This window comes from Ictidomys tridecemlineatus, chromosome 1 (assembly GCF_052094955.1).
Source record: "Ictidomys tridecemlineatus isolate mIctTri1 chromosome 1, mIctTri1.hap1, whole genome shotgun sequence".
Lineage (NCBI taxonomy): Eukaryota > Metazoa > Chordata > Mammalia > Rodentia > Sciuridae > Ictidomys > Ictidomys tridecemlineatus.
The window spans coordinates 9,220,811-9,240,753 of NC_135477.1; the positions used below are offsets into that span (position 1 = coordinate 9,220,811).

The following is a 19,943-nucleotide window of genomic DNA, read 5'->3' on the forward strand; positions in this document are numbered from 1 at the left end:
CTACTCACAGGCTCCTTTTCAATTTGGTGTGTGTCTGCTGTCCCAGCAGATTCAGAACTTTGCAGAGCAGAACACTTTCTATTTTCACATCTCAGTCTTCACTCTGGGCTTCTCAGGTGCCTAGAACATATTGATTGAATGGTTGTTGAATGAGCCTCAAAATAGGTGTTGGATGAATGAATGGTCATCTCCTAAGATGAAGGGGGGTTTGCATCGAGCTGAAGACGAAGGTTCCCAGGGGTCCAAGTCCTTCTGTGCCTCTGACCAGCTGCCTCTGTCCACAGCCTCGTGCTCTGAGAGGCAGCAGGCCCTTTCCACGGGATCCGCGCCTCTCTCTTCTTGCAGAGCAAACCTCCCACTGTGTGATCTCCCTTCTTGCAAGGGGTGGTCTGCCTGCTCCTTCTTTTCGGTTTTGTTCTGTTTGGCTGTGCGCAGAAGGAATTAGCAGTGGAGTTTATTTTCATATTGGGTGGTCTGCAATACGGATCACCACAATCCGTAAGGCCCCACCAATGACATCAACAGGAGCCCCTGCAGCCGCCGTGTGAGTTGTGGACCTAGAAGCAAAGCCGGTGCTGTCTCCCGTCCGCCCTTTCCCGTTGCGTTTCTGCCTGAATCACCCTGGGTTCCTGCTGAGCAGGGGCTGAGGTGGCCATGCTTCATGTATCAAACCCACAGCTGAGGGGTGAGGAGGAAAGAAATGTGACCTTAAGACAGTGGGTGGGAGGGGAATGCCCTAGATCTCTCTTCATTTTACATGTTTTAACTTGGAATTCTAATTCACGTTTTTCTCCACATCACAATCTGGAAGGACTGACTGCCGCAGAGGGCACACAGCTTCCTCAAGGTGCCGAGCTCCACCCGAGGTCAAAGTCCCTCTGCCTCGGCCTTTCACAGTCGGTCTTCTGAACCTGCTGGCAGATCCCTAAACACCCCACGTGAGCACTGCCCGACCTGGTGATCGTCCTGTCCCTGGGGGTGACAAGTGGTTCTAGGCTCCACAGAGGCAGCCACTGTGGACATTTGTGACAGGGATGGGTCCTAAGAAAGGGAGACACTGTCCTCTCACTTTCCTGAGAAGCCATATGTGCTCACAGGCTTCCAGGGCAGACGCCACCTCCCTCTGGGGGTCTCCAGGGGACTCCAGAGGCAGGCAGGGCACCAGGCATGACAACTTTCCTGAGTGGGCCAGACCCGGGCGCACACATCACCCCTGACTGCCGAGTCCTCAGATCCTGCGTCCTCAGAGCTTTGGGGCTTGTTGGACAGTAACCCAGCCCAAAGGCTGCCCCAAGCCATTTGCCAGAACTTCAGAGTGAACGCCGAGATCAGCGTGCACACGGGGTAGCTGTGAAGGTGCTCACTGTGTGTATTTGTATGTACACACACCCACATCCAGAGTACGTACGTGTGGTAGGTATGTAAGATTTTATTTAAACAAAGAATTCCTCAACTTTAACACAGAACATCTCAAAATCGCTCCACATTGAAAAAGACTATTTGTTTATTTATTCAACAAACAGCTGTAGCACTTCCGAGGCTCTGGACTCTACTCCAGAGGTGGAGACTCCAGTTGTGCCCATTCTGTGCCTAGGGACAGAGGCACAGGCTACGGTGGGCATTGGCAGTGACTCTCCAGTCCACACTGTGTGGCTGGGGTGGCACTCCTGCCTGCAGGCTGGACCTTCCTGCTGCTCAGGCCCTGGCACCCATGGCTTCCTCCTTCCTGCGGGCTCCAGGAGGTGGGCTCACCCTGTGATCTCCAAGGTCCCGTGGCTCTGAAGTGGGACAGCTGGCCACTTGACTCACCGTGCCCTTGACTCTGTGGCAGCCAGCAAGAGGGTCACCGGGGTAGGGGTTCAGGGATTCAGAGACTCGCAGCAGATGTGGGTGCCGGGCTTCAGACTCGGCCCTGGACAGCCCTGACAGAGGCCAAGCAGTTATTAGATGGTAATGAATGTGGGCCTCTGTGGGCCATCAGCAACCTGAACCAGATGTGACACGGCTCTCAGAAACAGAGGGCCTGCATTCCAGTGCCTGTCGGCGGGGACGAGGACAAGGCCAAAGTGATACTTTTTCTTAACTTCAACTTACCACGTTATGCTTTCATTTAACTGATACTTACTTGGAGCGACCCTTAGAAATAAGAAATGATTGAATGACTGCTAAGTAGCCAGTCGAAGTCAAAAGTTGTCTGAGAGTTATTAAAAATTAAAACAGATGTTATGAACATAATGAAATAGGGAATAAGTAAGGCATCAATAAATGTCACAGTCATTTTTTCCCGACACAGTATAAGGGTTCCCTTCTATTCTTAGGGTCTGCTGCCTTCCGGGGGCAGGGTAATTATCCTTTGAAGAAGAAAAACTACAAAGTTTTCAAGTGATATTTCTAAAGGCTACAGTGAAATGTGTCTTAAAACGATTCCTGTGCATTAATGCAAATTTTTGTGATATTGCTGCAGTACAAAATTACACCGAGGATGGTTTTTAACCTAGGCAAGCAGAGTATCATTTTTCTTGTGACTCCCAGAAAGTGCCAAGCTGTGTTCCAGTGTGATTTAGGAAGAGGGGTGAGGATAAGAGACGTTTAACTTTTTTCTCTCTGGGCTACAATCCTCTTCCCTGGCACTGGCTTGGTGGCTTTTTTTTTCTTGGAGAAAATCTCAGTTGTATCAGGGAACCTGGCTCTAGGAGGGGAAGGTAAGAAGATGCCCTGCAGGACCGGCCTGCCCCACACAGGAGAGGAGAAGCCATTGCTGGGTTGGGTAGTGTGGATAGTCTCCCACAGGGGGACATCTTCATAGTGAGAACAGTCTTTGGGATAATACCATCCAAGTGGAAAGGCTTCAGAACCACTCAAAAGCTAAGTCTTGGAGCTGGATAGTCAGTGAAGGAGTGAAACATATAAATAAATAATAATTGCATTAGAATATGAAAAGTGCTACAGGGGAGTACAGTCACCAGGGAGCTATGACCAGCTAGGAGTTCTCAGACCCTGTTCACAGATGGGACAGGGAAGTTCAAGCTGGACTTGAGGGATATGTGGTGGTCCACTTCCAAGCCCAAGGGCTCAACACTGATTTCCTAAAGAGCAATGTGGGGAGGGGCGCCTTGGTCCTTCAGGCTGCTTTTAGGTCTGATAAACAGAGTTAGGGAAAAGGGACTCTGCGATTCCCTAACCGTCCTTATTTCTTTCTCCATCCCCCTCTTTCTTCCTTTCTTCCAAAGATATTTATTGAGGGCCTCTTTGGGTCAAGCTGGTAGATCACGACCTTATTCCAGAACAGTAGGACCGTTGGCCCCCAATTCTTGGGCCTTCCTGAATTCATACTCTGGTGTAGTCTCCTCTGTCACTGGGCCAAGGTTGGCTCTTGTGATCGATAGCATTAGTGACCGACTGTCCTTTCTGAGATCGGGTTACAGAAAGACTGTGGTTCCCTCGTGGTTGTGCCCTTGTTTGCTGAGATCACTTGTTCTGGGAGGAGCCGGCTGCCTTGTCATGAGAACACTCAGGAGTGTTGGGGACAGGCTGGGATTCTGAATTTGGACGGGTTCTCCAATCTGAGGAGAGGTCCTCACGGTAAGGAATGGAGATTTCCAGCCAGAATCTTAGGAGGCACCCAGGCCAGCCAATGACCCCATGAGCAAATCTGGAGGTGGCCACTTCCTCCTTTTCCTTGTCAGGCCTTTGGCTGAGACAGCCATCCAGGCCAGCAGCTTGACCGGCACTTCATGAGAGTGTCTGACCACAGCCACGGGGCTAAGTTGCTCCCAGAATCCTGACCTGGGAAATCTGATATTAAAAATGTTTATTGTTTTAATCTGTTAACTTTGGGAATAGTTTGCTATTACAGCAAGTGATAAGTAAAATGAAGGCTACCTTCTGTCTCATCTTAGTCACTGTCCGGTGCCTCTCTCTAATGCCTATACTGGCCAATAAGGAGCCAAGGTGCTAGAGGTATTGCCTTTGGATGTGGCAAAAGATGCCTTGTCCCAGGCCTGTGCTATAGCCAGCTCTACTCTAGCCTCTTTCTATGGAGTAAGAATATCAGAGCTCAGAGGACTGCAGCCGACACTGTCCCCCACAGGGCAACCATCCAGGTCTCTGGGATTCTCTGCCTCAGGGTTCCCAAACCTGCTTCCAGGACCTGGGGTCATCAGCCCTAGGCTTGGTCTCTGCTGGTGGTCTGTGGGAACAGAGGAAGCTGTTCCTGTGGCTTCTGCAGGTCTGACACACCCAGGCAAGGGTATCCACTTGTACGCCCTTAGGGACTGCCCTGGTGATGGAGTAATGGGCTAGGTCTTCCACGGCATTCTGGAAAGACAGTCTGAGAAGTCTGAATTGAACCTGGTCCTCCGGTCATTATGGTGGTGCATTTGTTAATGGACGACAGAACGGATTGGATTTAACAATTTGTTACTGTGATTTATCACATGTTTAGGCTTGAAGTACGTGGGCCCCAATTTTACTCTTGTTCTGGGTCCTATAAATGTTGTAGTCAGTCACAGCCACTTCAACTCCAAAGGGATTTGTAGAAAATAATTCTTTGGAAAGAGAACTAGTCAACCTCTCAAGAAGAAATGTGGTTCTAACTCTCCGAAATTGGGAATGAAGTGGAGTGAATCTGACACTTTGTTGTCTTCATGTCTCTCTTGGTACCAAAGTAAGTAAGTAGACAGAGAGATGACCTATCTATCCATCTGTCCACCTGCCCGCCCACCTACCATTTACCTACCTTTTCATCCTCTACTGAAATACACCCTTTTATTTTAAGACATTTCTTTTCCAATAAAGTCGTTCTGCTTCATAAATGCTTTTTATTTCCCGTATAACCACCTCATCCATTTCTTTGGGTCATTTTTCTTGGGGACTGCTTGTTAACCTTGGGCTGACTGGCCAAAGCTATTAGAGGCACTGGTGAATTTGCAGGATTATTGGATTTCTGAAGTCAGTTATCTCTGCCGTTCCCAATTAAAGAAAACGCCTGACTTCACCATTTTTTTTTTTTTTTAATGCCGGAAAAATGCTTCCTTCCTGCTTGTTTCTCTGCTATGTCCCATTACCTGCAGCCTCCAGCCCAGGAACTGATACATGTTAGCAGTGGAAGGAGCGATGAGGTTTATATTTCTGTTTATATTTTTTGACTTGCGAAGCTCTATTTCTAAGTCATTTGTATGTCGTATCCTGGTCACTGGGGAAAAATACCGAAAGGGAATCATTTTCTGTTCCAACTGATACTGGGACCTCAAACGTGAACTATGTTGCATTTGAAAATGACCCTGTGGTGTTAGCATGCTCACAGGGAGCTTATCGCATTCTTGTGTTCTAATGAAATCCAAAAGACTGGCTGGCTATTAGTGAAATCAGTGACCATTAAGCAATGCTCAGGTTACTCGACCCGTATCTTTCCTTCCCTAAAGTATGTGATAGCGCCATTTTAGTAAATACGATACAGGAAAGCAATTTTCAAGTTATTTCCTGATATCTAAAGGCATTTAATAATCTACAAGTTCAAGATTATTTGGGAGTGTTTTTCTCAATCAGTGCATGTGTCTCTGTGTGTGTGTGTGTTTGTGTGTGTGTTGTGTGTGTGTTGTGTGTGTGTGTTGTGTGTGCATGAATGCACACACGTACATATTAAATTTTTTCTCTTTAAACTGATGTTGTTTTCTGAGATTATCCCACGTGCCTGCTGGCCAGGCCTGAATGCGCCTGTCTGTGAGAAATGCTGGTTTGGTCATTGTTGCAACATAGAGCAGAGCGGGGGAGAGCCCCCGTTATCAGTATAACTCCAAAAGACACGTTTATTTAATCCTGACTCGTGGAACTCAGGCCATCAAGACCCTCTGTCTCCTTTGCCAACAGAGTAATTGCTACCACATTTAACTCCACTAACGCAGTACCATTTCCCTGCAATTGTGGTTAACTAAGGAGAAATCCTGAGACACATAAACCTTGGTTTCTGTGAGACATATATGTATGTCACTGAAATATGAGCACTCGCCGTTACAATGGTATCCTTTTAGAGAGCCAGGGTTGTCCGAGGCTCCTTGGAATGGTTCTTGAAAAACTTTGGCAGTGCTGCAAGCTTTTTTTTTTTGAGAACTGGGGGTACGGATTAGGGAAAGAGTGAGTAAAACAGGTGGGGGTGCAGAGTATTATTATTTTTTGTTGTCAGGAGTCTGGCATTATTCAGTGGAAGCCATTTAGGCCCATTTTAGGCAGGGGCCTTAAGAGTCTGAGCGTGTTTGAAACCTCGCCCTGTACACGTGCCAGTGTGTTGGATGGGCTTCCAAGGGGAATGTCTCCAAAGTGTGGCGAGTGACGACAATCAGTGCCTGGAGATCAAAGCGTCCTTGCCTTATCTGTTGACACCTGAGAACATTATCAGAGGGAATATTGAACTGTCAGCAGCAGACGTAAAGGAATTATTTACCGGAGATGGAGTGAATTATAGGGGGCTAAAAATACAATCATCGGTAAAATACATAACTTTTCAAAGCCGGCCTCTAATAGCTTCAGTCTGGCCTCTGCTGCTGCGGCCATCTTGGATGGGATGCACAGCCACAATCGGGGCATTGATTCCTCCTTCCTCGTGGCGCGGGGGCCTATGCTTCCTCTGGCTGGTGCCAGGGAGCCGCCATTTCCAGGTTGGGTTCACTACTCATTTGCGTTTCCAAAAGAACCATAAAACTCAGGAAGTAAACGGACACCGCGGAGAGCAATTCTGCTCCAACACACACACACACACACACACGTGTATGACACCACATCTGTGCGATCATGTTTTTCTTCTGGAAATTTGGAAGGCATGTTAATAGTAACTTTTCTCTTCTGCAGGTCTCAGAGTTTCCCAGTAAACATGCTCAAGTCCCTGGTGTGCCCACAGAAGGTGGGTTAGGTGAGTTGTCCTCTTAAATGTGCAGGGGAGGAAATGGAAATTGTCAGAAACTACCTGTTCCGTGAAGCGGGAGAGCAGGGCGAGCACAGAACGGGTTCAGTGTATCTGTCAGGCTGGGGGATCTGTCGCTGGTTCCGCTATTCTGCAGGTATTTACTGAGCACCTTCTCCCGGGCGGCTCCCGGGATGACAAAAATAGGCAGATTCCCAGAAGCTTCGTCTCCTAGTGGAGGTGACAAGACCTCAAATAAATAATCACACCTAGGTGGAACGGCAAACTGTGACGACGGCTATGGAAACCAAGCACAGGATGCTCTGCGGGAGCAGAGTTAGGGAAACTTACCCAGATTGTCAGGGGTGGGGTGTGCAGGGTGCCCCCACCCAGGAAGAGATCTAACTGAGACCTGAAGTTGAGGCTGACCAGGGCGGAAGGAGGGAAGAACCTAGCAGCTGACGGAAGGACATGTGCTCGTGGCTCAGGACGTAGGGAAGAGCTTGCCCTGCTGAAGGTGTTGGCTGCACCCAGAGCAGGAGACACAGAGAGAGAAGGTGGGGAAGCCAGAGAGGGGCTGGCCCCGGAAAACAGGAGGTTGGTTGAGAGCAACAGCCTGTCTCCGAGAGATTTTCTACTCTCCCTGGGGAAAAGTATCCGGCTTCTTTCAGTGTCTGTGAAGGTTTGGATTCAACTTTGGAAAATCAAGTGTCCTTAAGGCAATTTGATAAAAACACCCCTCTTTCCACTGAACCCAAATGGGAATTCTGAGCCCATTGTTTATAGAAGCTGCTCTGTGGAGGTGTGTAGGTGGGGGACTTCTGTTTGACGGTTTAGTAATCTGGTGTCACTGTTGATAGTCCTGGGGTGGCCCCCGAAGGAGGGGATGTGTTGGAGTGGGGCTCCTGGAAGCTGCAGCAGACCTGTTGCAGTTCTGTTTTGCAATGCTTCTTCTTGTCAACAAACTCTCCGTCAAGCTAATACATCTCTATAAATATTTCTGTAGTTCTGAAATACGCAAACTTGAGAGAAACACTATTTCTTCTTGCTGGGATCCCAGGTCTGATGCCAACCTTAAGCTTTTCTAACAGAGCCGTCACTGGGATGGCTACCTCAGGGACTCCAGGTGAGAAACCAGAAGTAGGATCGGGCTCAGGGATCTCGCTGTCCTCCATCATTTTGGATGGGAAAACTTGGTCACTGAAACTCGGTCAGATCAGTGCGGGAGAAGAAGTCACAGAGAAATTAAAGGTGAAGCAGCAATCTGACACTGATGTTCTGAGTTGTGTACTGTGGCGTGGGATAAAAGAAAACTTTGCCCGCCAAACTTCCTACTGCCTTGACTTTCAAAGGTGTACAGCTGCCCCCGAAGAACTGTCCCTTTGACAAGCAGGCGGTGAATGTTTGCTTTGTGCCAGGTACTGCATCATGTTTGCCCCTTGGGAAAATACTCCATTCTGTGTTGATAGAGCTGTGATGGAACGAGGACTTCCTTCTACCCCAAAGCAAAGTTGGTGAAATACCGTATTTATAGTTCAGCTGGAAAAGGCAGCCTGGAGCTAAGGGCTGCACAGATACTGGGGGAAGGGGGTCTGGAAGTGGTGGGGGAGGGGCTGAGGGCCTGCCAAGGGTCAGGCCAGAGTCAGGTGGGTTCACAGCAGACTTGGAAAAAGGAGGCACAGGGTGGGAAAAGGACTCCTAGTGGAGGGTCTTGCTTGGGGGAGCCCCGTCTTCTTTTATGAGATGAGCAGAGCCTGTGTTTTATTTGGAAGCGACTCTTGAGAGCGAGGGCCCAGTTGCTCTGGATGTCGTGAATGGACTGTGGGAGAGGAGGAACCTGCAGGTCCTCAGCAGTCTCTAGATGGGGCCCGGAGGGCTGGGCCACAGGCGCCATGTCTTGGTTGCTTTCCCACACGACTGCTGATCTTTTCATGATTCTAAATGTCATGCATGTGTAACACCAGGACATGGAAGTCCAGAAAATTAGAAGAAATAAGACTATCCCATGATTGTGCCATTCTCTAGCACGTGAGTGTATTTATTTGCTGGTGCATGTGTATTTACATATAGCCACATACATGTTCTTAAGAAAAATGGGTTTATAGTATTAAACATTCTTGTTGTTATTATTTGAACAACTGTCTTTATAATAATGTCTTTAGTCATTCTTATTTTGTTAGATATATATGTGAGGGTTTTTGTTGTTGTTAGTATGATTAGCCATGTGAGAAACACCCTGGAACATAATATTTGTTTTCATCTATCATTATCTCCTTCGAATGAATTCTTAGATGTTTACTTATTAGCCATCTGAACATATTCCAGCCTTTGGTACACCTACCCAATTGTTAGGACTCACTGTTGACCTGCTTGCTCTTGAGTGGGAATAAACATTTTGTAAACCAGGCTTGGATTCCAACGCCCCACAAGGTAGGCACCTTCGTATTATAGGATCCTATTGATATGAAATATCCAGAACAGGCAAATTACAGCAACAGAATGAGTGGTCGATGGTGAGAGAACACTGGGGTTGTGCTCAATGCCACTGAACTCCATGCTTTCAAGTGGTTAAATGGTATATTTTACCTCAATGAAAACAAACTCTCTGATATGTGTGATTGCTCAGGGAACCAGTGAGGGAACTTACTGGGGTTAATGGGCTCTTCATCTGGGTCAGCTTATCTAGTCCAGGACATCCGAGAAGAGCACATTCCTTTGAAAACAGAAGAAATTAGATCAACACTTGGACTCCAGGAACTGGCAATTACTTTCCTAGTAATTCTCCAGGTAAATTCAGAGGCAACACATTTCTTCTAGCCTTTAGTTTATCTTCAAATAGACTTTCTAATGGGACAAAATGTAGCTTTCTCAAAATAATTTTAAAAAGGCATCTGGAAATGCCAACGTTTCCGTATGGCGGCAGGATGCTTTTTAATGAAAAGACAGCTCTCAGAGCCCTTGGGATGGACTTGTTGGTTCTTTAGTTACTCATTTCATGAGGGAATGCCTATTGGCTATAAAGTTGGCTGGAGTCTCTGGGAATTAAAACTTGAATGTGAATTAATAATTAGCTCACCTGGCCTCAATTTCAAGAAGCAAAATAGATCCACACATCTCTGTAAGAGGTGCCCAGATCTTGCTCATTGGAAATCTAATCACAGGGAAATGACATTAAATCTTTTTCCTTCACTATCTCTGAGATTTAAGATTTTTAAAATGACAGTTTTGGCTTTGGTTATGCATTAGAATCAGTGTTTCTGGATGTTTAAAGTTATTGATATAAAATTAAAAAATAGCATTTTGTCTAAAAAAATGAAGAAGGAAAGAAAAGTACCTCTCGAGAATCCCATTAGAAGGCAGCAGTGGCGGAAATGAAATTTCCATTAGTCTTATTAACAAAACCTAGGGGACTTTTGAAAGGTGTTTAATAGAAAAATCTAGCTTGAGAGACTTACAATTAAGCCTGAAGAAGAAGAAAAAAATTAACTACATCATTTTTTTTTCCTTTTTGTGCTGCTGGGAATCAAACTCAGGGTCTTGTGCATGCTAGGCAAGTGCTCAGCTGCTGAGCTTTACCCTCAGCCCTAACTGCCTCATCTTCGTGGTTACTAGATCTGTAATGGAAGAGGACTCAGGTCACAGAGGAGCCCTCCCCAGTGACAGAGCCGTGCGTTCACGAGTTCATTCCCTTAGCAAGCATCAGTGTGCTGGTCCTCCGGCTGTGCACGGTAATAAGCTCCATTGCTACAGAACTCGATGAGACACAGTTGACATTGGGTTCTACTGAAAATTCAGGGTACACAGGTCAGTAGTGCTGATGGGAAACAGGTCCCATAATCATGCAGCAAATTCTACATCAAGGTCAAATATACTCCTGTGCCAAGGTCTCATAGAGAAAATGACAGTGAACTTGACCCTTGAAAAGCTGATGGGCCCATGGGAGGCAAAGGTGAGGGTGGAGGCAGATATGAAAGTTGTGAGCTGCTGAGGCGGTGAGATCACCGTCTGCTGGAGCATGGCAGCCACTCCCATTTGACTGACGGGGTGGAGGCCAGCTGGGGCAAGGTGGGGACATGAGGCTGGGGCATTGCTTCCGTGGGCATTCTTCCGAACGGCATCTTGGGTCTTGGCATCTCTCGTGGGTTCACTGAGGATACCAGCTGTCCCCTGGGTGGAGTCCCTTTCTGTTCTTGCCTCTTCCTCCCCTCTAACAAAAACCCTTACATGGATGGGTAAATGGGACTTGTGCTAAGAGCAAGTTAGAAATCTTGGACTTAGAAGGCTCTTCTTTTATTTAAAAATAAAGCAAAGCACTTCCCATTTTATTTGGGGCTGTGATTCTGGGGTGAGTTTAAAAAAGTCAACTATGGTCAGGCAGCGAGTCTCCTCCCGCATCGGAGGTTTCAAAGCCAAACAAGGGGAAGGTTGTCTCACCCCTTCTTTGGGCAGGGAGGGAGTGTCACCCACATTATTCAAGCTGGATGGGGCGGTGACAAAGCACAGGCACCCTGGGGTGACAGGAAGGGGCCCAGTTGAATGAGGGGGAAAGGAGCACCCAGAAGAGATGCTGGAGGCCACAGCAAGCAGAGGCAGGGGGCCATGTCGACCCCAGAGGTGGCTGCAGGAAGGCCAGCAGGCAGCCATGGAGGATGGGGCACTTTTGTGTGTTCCAGAAGCTTCTGTGGGAACATGAGTTTCTAAAGGCTGCAGTGCAGAGAGGGCCAGTAACTGCCGGCAGGAGGCCCGTGAAGGGCCAGAGTGACAGTGCGTGATTCCTCGGCCCAACGGGGTTCTGGGTTGATCTGCTTTGAACTTCAGTTCAGAACTTCGGATATACCACCTGCTGTCAGTCCACTCCCCACGGATCTGTCCATCTCCGAACTCCGTGTGTGACAATGCCATCCCCAAACAGAAGCACTGTGGTTGGCTTATTTCTTATCCTCGCACAATTTCCTGCGTGTCCTCTACACCATACCTGCCATGGGGGTACATGTCCAGTGTGTCCTGTTCACCCCTGTATCCCCCAGGCCTGGGAAACTTCCTGGCACGTGCTAAGTGCTAAATAAATGTCCATCAATTTATCAACTCAATATCATTTCGAAGCTCGTTCATCAAACACTACCTCTAAGGCCCTGTGCTGTATTCTGGGCCTTCACAAATGAATAGGGCAGGTCCTTGTCACTCAGAGAAGGAACATCAGGGAATGTTCACAAAAAACACGTTCTAAAAAAGTGATATAGGTAGAAGGGAAGAAGCGACTACACTTATGATATACCTGATAGGTGCTGGGCACTAGATTCTGGGTTGCCTTCCACGGAGTTTGTTTCCTGGTATCGTTCTTGTAAGGCATGAGCTCTATTCCACAGATGAAGAAACCGAGCTTCAGTGAGAAAGTGACTTATCTCCTGTTGATTAGAAATACTCCAGGAGAAAGAAGAGGGTGTGCTTCATGATGTCAGAGAAGACAACACAGATCCAATCAGGGATCTAGGGAGAAGTTTGCAGGATGGCCCCGGGTAGAGGCTGAGCTAGAGCTGGCTGTGTTTTCTAGCAGAGGTACCTATCAGAGCGACACCAGTTCCATGAGGAAACTTGGTAAAACACACGGATCAGTCAGTGTGGCTGGGGAGCTGGTGCACCTGGGCCTGAAGACGGGTCATCCGCTGCCTACATTCCCAACATTGCGTTTCCAGCACATTCTCTCCCATGAAGCTGAGAAACGGTGGCCTTGGCCACTGGGCTTCTTTTTAAGGACAACCGTGTTCACAAGGAAGGGAAGACCTGCTTGTCTTCCCAGAAATGGATTACAGTCTTAAAATTAGCAGGCTGAGTCGACATTCTCCAGCGCTGATGCCTGTAACGGGCCGATTAGATTTTTCTTAAAGAAATAATTATCTTTCAGAATAGAAGTGTGTATAAAACGTTCTTAATTAGTTCATTTCGGGTTGCTCTATTCCGCTTTGGACAGTAGCCTTTGTTTAGTATTTAGCCATAAAGTATTTATCCAAACAATCTGCCCCCCCCTCCCATCTCTAAATTATATGGGTCACTGCCTTGGCCTTAACTCCAGTTTGACAGCCCCTGCTCTGCGTGCGAAGAAATCTAAAGAGTTAATTCATCTCACATGGTTGAGCGGCTCATTCCCAGGAAGTGCCTGCCCAGGCTCAGGACAGGGTCAGACCCAACTGTCATTGCCGGTGAGGACCCTGGGTTTCCACAGACCCCTTCCCCGGCTCTTCCCTTCTAGAGAACACCAACCAGCCAGATAATTAAAAATAAAATAAATGTTTGCTTCGTTGTGTTCAGTTCCCGTAACTCAAGTACCCAACCCACATTTTTTAATTAAAAATGTGGAACTAATGCTAAGAATATGGAGGTACTTGAAGAAGCTGTATTTGCTGCATGGTTTCCCTAAATTCAAAAGAGATAAATGAATGTAGAATTAACCAAAAAGTGGGTTGTTACTGGCAGATGGGAAACAATCCCCATAAAAGCAGAACTGTCTCCAGGGCCTGCCCTTCACGCTGTGGGTATGAACGGAGATCCTCGGGTATCTCTGAGCTTTGGCGGAGCCTCAGGTTTTGCAGTTGTTTTACGGAGGTGTCCGTGGGTATTAAGCCCTGTGCGTTTGATCATCTAGACTTGCTTTCTCCCTGGGAGCTGTGTCTCTGTAACCAATTTGCAGAACTCTGTGTTCAGTTTCAGCGGCACCCTGGCAGCGGGCAGGGATGGTGGAGCCCAGAGTCTGAGTTCCTTCCCTGATGGGCAGTCAACGTACGGGGCCTCCTGGTCCTCACAGACTTCGCCGGCAGTGAAGGTCCAGAAATGCCCCCAGGTCTGTCCTACTAAAGGTAAACAGGAGGTCAGTCCTTGTAGGCACCTGGCGAGGAAATCAGCTGGCCTGGGATCCATCTGCCAATGAACTCTCCCTTTACCCCTTAACTTTCTGGATAATCAGATGAATGACTTGTCTTTCTTTTAAAATGGGTAGAAATTTTGGTGATCTGACAGGCGACAGGCAGGGGCTCCTGACTTTCAAATTTCAACTCAGGATGGGCTTCTTGGGGTGATGTTGCAGTGAGAAGCCCATCATAAGTTGAAAATATCATAAGCTGCAAATGCACTTAACGCACCTAACCTACTGGGTGTCAGCACCCTAGGGCGGCCATGGTTCCCCCTCAGGCCGGACTGATCCTGCACCCTCGAAAAGCAGAAAAGCTGTGAGTCGAACCATCACACGTTGGGGGACTGCGTCTCTCCCTCTGAGAAAGCCTCCTTTGTCGGGAGAGCAGCTCTTGGAATCAATCACGTATTTATTCCTGGCTAACAATGGGGGTTTAGAATGCTTTCCAATCTTGAAGTTTGTAAAGACTCCACCCACATGCCAACATCTGCCTCCAACTCTTCATCGATCTTCAAGAGGCCCTTCCCAAGGAGACCCTTGACTGTGCCCTCTTTCATGACCAGCACCGCCCCGGGAAGCTTTGTGGCTTGCAGTGGTCTCCCCTCATAGGCTGGTGTCCCCCATTCAGATCCCTCGCCCCTTCTCTTATACACCTCTGAGTGTCAGCGGGGGACCTCCGTGGCACTCTCCCTCCCAGCTGCCTTCTTCCACCCTCAGACTTGCAACTTGGGGCAAGGGGATGTGGTTTGTGTGTCCCCTCCCACCCCTGCAGCCCGCCGCCCAGGAGTGCACAGAGCAAGATAAAGACCCCAGTGAAGCTTACCCCGTCCGACTAAGCAAGTCCCAAGGGGTGGGGACAGCAGAGGACTTTATTTAAGTCTGCTGCTGGGATGAGGGCTTTGGGACAGGCTGGCCCTTTTCTTGTTTGATGTCCAGTCCTGGAGAGAGGGCGGTGAGCTGTTGGGGCCATAGTCCCAATGAACCTAAATATTCCTCCTCCTGCATTATGTGAAGCGGCTACGGGGCCTTTCAGAGACTGAGTGGCCTGGAGGGGGTGGGGGACTGGCCACTTCAGAGGAGGGAGGGAGCCTGTGAGCTGTGGCTGGGAACAATGGGGTGGGGGCTTGGCTACTCAGAGCACTGCGCCCTGCCCTGTGAACTCGCCTCCTGTGACCTCCCCCAAATTGAGCCTAACAATGGGACTGTGGGAACGCCAGGGTGTAAGCAGCTCTGCCAGGGCGTTTGCATTTCTCCCCTAAGTCTTGTTTCCAGATGGGAGGAAGAGGCTGAAGGGAGGGGGAGGTCTCTAGCAGAGTCATTCATGTTAGGCTGCATGCGGTGCCGTGGGTTGATGGCTTTGTCAGCAAGAGGTGTGGGGGGGTGGTCCTAGGGATTCCTGATTTTCTTTTGGATGGTTCAGATCCCTGCTTGTGCCCGGTGACCACAGAAGACTTTAAAAGACTGTGGAAGGACTGAAGTGTGCAGATCAAAGATACTTTGACTCATCACCCCATATTGGCAACATGGAAGGGGTGTTGGACTGTCCCCAAGTCATTCAAGAGCTGATAACCAGACAAAGTATTTGGGAGGTGCTGGGCACCCCTGTTGGGGTATCAGTGTTTAGATGTTCAGTGTTTAGCTTTGTCCCTTCCCATCCATCTGGTTTAAGAACGTAGAGCGCTGAAGTTTCAGATTAATCCCCCTTGTGAGTTTTAATGGCTGGTGGATGAAGAGCCTCAGAGGGGAACTTATTTGGAGAAATAGACCCCAGGACTTTAAAGGGTTGTGCCTGCAGAAAAGCCCCCAGCCACAGTGGGAACGGAACGAGACACAGAGCCTGGCCTGGTGGGTTTCCATGGGTTTTTTGGTTTAGATTAAACAGAAAATCTGGAGGAAACAGCTTTCTGACAACATATACTTCCACTCTTCAGTCATTTTTTTCCCCCCAAGTTTGACAAATGATTCAGATCTGCTCAGAATTTGCTTGTGGACTATGAATTTCTTGCCTTTGGGGGTTTTGCTCCTCCTGATGAATACAGAAGTTTATTTCAGAGATCTCCATGGTGATTACCTGATGGTGTGTGACCCTTGGCAAAACGTCCAAGGCCAGCTGACGTGGAGGGTCTGCTTCCTGGTAGCCTGCGTCTGTCAGTGCTTGCTCCAAGACTCCAGGAAGAAATTTCTTTCTACTGATAACCTAAACCAAGGGGCATTCAGAGGACATAAATCATGCTGAAGAGCACACCAGACAACGTGTTCTGCTCTTCCCATCCCTGATATTAAAAAATAACCTGCTCTTCTTGATTTCTTTTTGCATTCTCTTTCTCTTGATTTAGTTTGTAATTCAGATGCACTTTCCGGGAGAAGGTAGTTGTGTTTGGAGGACAAGTTTGAACTGGTTCTTTGGTCGAATATGAATTTTGCCCACAGAGAGGCGTAGTCACTGAGAACAAAACAAGAAAAAGCCCAGACACCAAGGAACCAGGAGGGTGCTGGACCCTGGGAGAGAGGATGTCCGCCTGGGGCTTGCCAGGCCCCATCTGGCTTAGCAGGTGGGAGACTGGGAACTGCATCTGGAGACGACCTGGCCCAGGTGGAGTTGGTGGCAGAGGGGACTGCCAACCTCCTGAGGCGCGATTCACATCCTGCACGTTGAGTGTGGACTCACAGAGGGCCTCACCCTGTCCTTGTCACTACAGCTCGCGCCTGCCTGACTTCCAAGCCCACTTAGGATTCTGCCGTGCCCACTTCCAGGCATCGGGGATACATAACCGAGGGCAGGCCAGGCAAGGCTTTGGCCTCGTGGAGCTTTCTTGCCAGAAGGGGAGAACGAAACAAAACAGCTCATTAGATAACTACAGAGGCCATTTCTAGGGGAGAGGTGTGCTCTCTAGAAAACAGTGGAAGTTGAGCTGATAGATGGTGACCGGGAAGGACATTGCCTAGGAGGGTAAAGGAAGTCACAGAGAGGAGGCCTGAAGCTGAGCTCTGTGACATTGAGAGGAGTGGCCTTCCATGCACAGGGAGCGGCAGATGCAAAGGCAAGAGGCTAAACTGAAATTGCTGAGGGGCAGGGGTCGGGGACAATGGAAGAGATGACGGCAGGGTGACGGTCCTTGCCGGCTGGGGGCAGGTAGTGGAAGCCACCCTAGGTATCCTAGCGCAGGATCTGGGCATGGTACCCACGGTACCTGTTAACGTCCTTTCCAAATCCACTTCTGAGACTCTGACTGTTGCCTGCGTAGGTCCCATTGAGACTGGCCACCCAGCTATCCATAAAATGGGAGCTTGAGTCTTCCAGAGCTCCTTGGAGATCAGACAAGGATGCTAAAATCAGCCTTAATAAGGGCCCTAGGAGACTTCAGGAGGAGAAGGAAACATAGACTAGATGGTGACAGTCATTCACAGGTGTCGGTATCCCTGAAATCACCAAGTTGTGTGCATTCAACATGTACAACTTTTTACATCAGCCAGATCTCAATCAAGTGGTTTTAAAAATTATAATAATTTTTTAAAAAGCATTGTGGCTGCAAGAAAGTGTTCCAGCCACATTTTGCAAGCAGAGCTCCAAGAGCCCGGCATGGTTGAATGAATCGATCTCTACCCGCCTGCGGTACCCGAACCAGCCCCCAGCGCTGCCTCCTGGTGCTCCCAGGACCGTGGGTGCCCCGCCCCCGGGCGTCACTGTTCTTCACATAGGTGGGTGTGATGTGAAAGGCAGCATTGTTTCTGAATCAATAAGGGGCTGAATGTGTGTTGTACAGTGAGTGTCTGAGCCTCAAGTACCTCCTTATCGCCAGCGCAGTGGAGGATAGGTCCAAATAAAACACATTATCAGGCTTTGTTGACTTTCCAAGCCCAGCAGCTGTATTAATGGGGCTCTTTATGTCCACTGCCTTTATGAACTGGGTTTTCTCACTTTCTTTCTCTGGGAACTTCTAAATAAAGCTCTTGCTGAAGAATGATGAGGGCGTTGCAGTTGGACGGTTGAACAGGAACCGTTTGCTTAGTGCAGTTCTTACTTGCAAAATGGGGAAAAAAATATAGGAAAAGACCACCCCCCAAGAAGAAAGGGAGGGACTGGGTTGCCCACTTGGTGGCCTTCCTTATCGTATATAAATTTATGGTACTCAGCTGATACGTGGAACAGTTACTTCATGAGAAGATTTCCTCCCTGCAATTACAAACTTGAAAAAAAAAAAAAGAAAGAAAAGAAAACTGACAGATGTTTTTGCAATTAGAATCCTAGTAATTGCCCGGTTGACTTAGTCTGTATGTAGCATGGCACTGTGACAACTTAGAAAAGATCTAGAGTACCAGTATTATGTCATTATCTAAAACTTTAAAAGTGCCTACTTGTGGCCTCCTTTCTACTATTGGGTAGGTTATAGTTATTACTGTCGGCTGGGCATGTTCAAGACGAGTGGTAGCTGCAAATAGTTCCAATTCTACTAAATCCAAAATGAGTATGTTTAATAGCTTTGCTATTGTTATTCCATGTTATAGATCCATAGACTTGCTTCTCCTTGCATTTTCCTTGGCTTATATCCTGTTTAAATATTTTATGAATCACCATAAAGAAGAGATTTGAATTTCTGTCTTCTCTTGAAATATCAGAAGATCCAGCAACACCAGGTCTCTGCGGGCCTGTGCTCGCCCTGACTCCATAGTCCTCACCACTCCTTATTGTCTCTCTGCCTTAGAGACTTGATTTGGCAATTTCTCGTAGCACCTTTGCTTTTCTTAGAGAAATGTTTCTCTGTACTCATGTCTTTTTCCAAGTAGAAATGTAGAAAATTACCCAGGTGGCTGAATGCTTAACAAAACTTGAAGTGCGCTGCTTCCAAGGCCAAGCTCTGTTGGCGATATTCACTGGGCCCTTGAATTCATCTGCATTTGTCACTTTATTCTTATGTCCCTTTCCTCCCTCTTCCTCGAGTCCTTGGCTGGAATGTCATCTGCCCACCTGATGAGGTTGGCTGGCTCTCGGCTGGACACACAGCACTTGCCCAGCTCTCTTGTCGCTTTGTGCTTGATATTTAAACGTGACTGTCTTTGACCGACTCTCAGCTCTCTGAGTTCAGGAACTTCTGTTTTATTCCGTAAGTCCAGTTCCAGGACATGGCCAAGCACGCTATAAATATTTTAAGAAACAAAATGAATGAGCTACCTGCATTTACATTTTGGACAAAAATCACATATAATGCCATTTTATTTGAGTCCTGTAACATTTTGGGTCAATTCCTGGCAGTTTCAGCATGGGACGACTACTTCTGAGAAGAGAGAAGAGCCCTTTCCTTCTTTCACTCTATAGCAGAAATTGGTGTGAGCCCACCTTTCAGGGATGTGCTCAGGATGAGTGAATTATCACCTTGTACCCGTGCTGTTCCCAGTGCATGGGTCTCTTATGGCACTTTGACTCTAGGTGGGTGGGGGGGGATGCAGACAATAACATGTAAAAACAAATAAGATAAGTGCAGGTATTGATCAACTCTGGAAAGAAGTTAGAACAGGTGGGTGGACTGGGGAGTGGCTCCAGGGGGCAGGTGGAGATAACAGCCTGAGGTCAGCTGGGAATGTCTTGGCCCCTGCCCTACTCCCACCTGCTGTTTGCACTGAGATTCCAGTGATAAGAAGACACCACCCTGAGGGAGACCTGGGGCAGGAGTGCTGCAGGTCTAGCCAAGGTCCTGGGTGGGAGCAAGCTTTATGCATTTGAGGGGGAAGCCTTGGCTGATGTAGCTGGGACTTAATGAACAAGGAGCTTGGTGCGGGTGAGATGAGGGAGAGAGGAGCAGGGGTAACACAGGCAGGAGCTTACAGACCACTCTGAAGCGTGGCGGTCTGCATCACTGGGGTGCTGTGCCTTTCTCAGACATGCAGCCTCTGGAAGCTGTGGGCTTGAGAATCAAACAGACTTTGCCTTGAACCTGCCTCCACCTCCTGCCAAGCACCACCTTCAAGAATCCTTTGGCTTCTCTGAGCCCCAGATCTTGGCTGTGAAGTCAGATTCACGTCGTCACTAGACTGAGTCTTCCCTTGTTCCTTCATCCACACACACGGTGCTTCTGCTGAGCGCTGGGCACCGGAAACACATCCTTGAACCAGGCAATTTGGGTTTCTTGCCTTTGTGGAGCTTACAGT

At 48.2% G+C, this 19,943-nt stretch overlaps 1 protein-coding gene across 8 annotated transcripts in view; it reads left to right on the plus strand.

The window, feature by feature from the left end:
* The window catches only part of LOC144374982 (uncharacterized), a 262,307-nt gene that overhangs the window by 42,683 nt on the left and 199,681 nt on the right, over positions 1-19,943 (plus strand). For 7 of the 8 annotated variants that reach the window (XR_013434224.1, XR_013434266.1, XR_013434269.1 and 4 more), the window contains one exon: positions 6,844-6,904. The exons of the other annotated variant lie outside the window; for it this stretch is intronic. Coding sequence is in view for 1 of the 7 variants with exons in the window: in XM_078037890.1 (XP_077894016.1) it covers positions 6,844-6,904 (61 nt within the window). In the remaining 6 variants the exon portion in view is untranslated. The remainder of the gene's footprint in view (positions 1-6,843; positions 6,905-19,943) is intronic. 8 annotated transcript variants of the gene reach the window in all.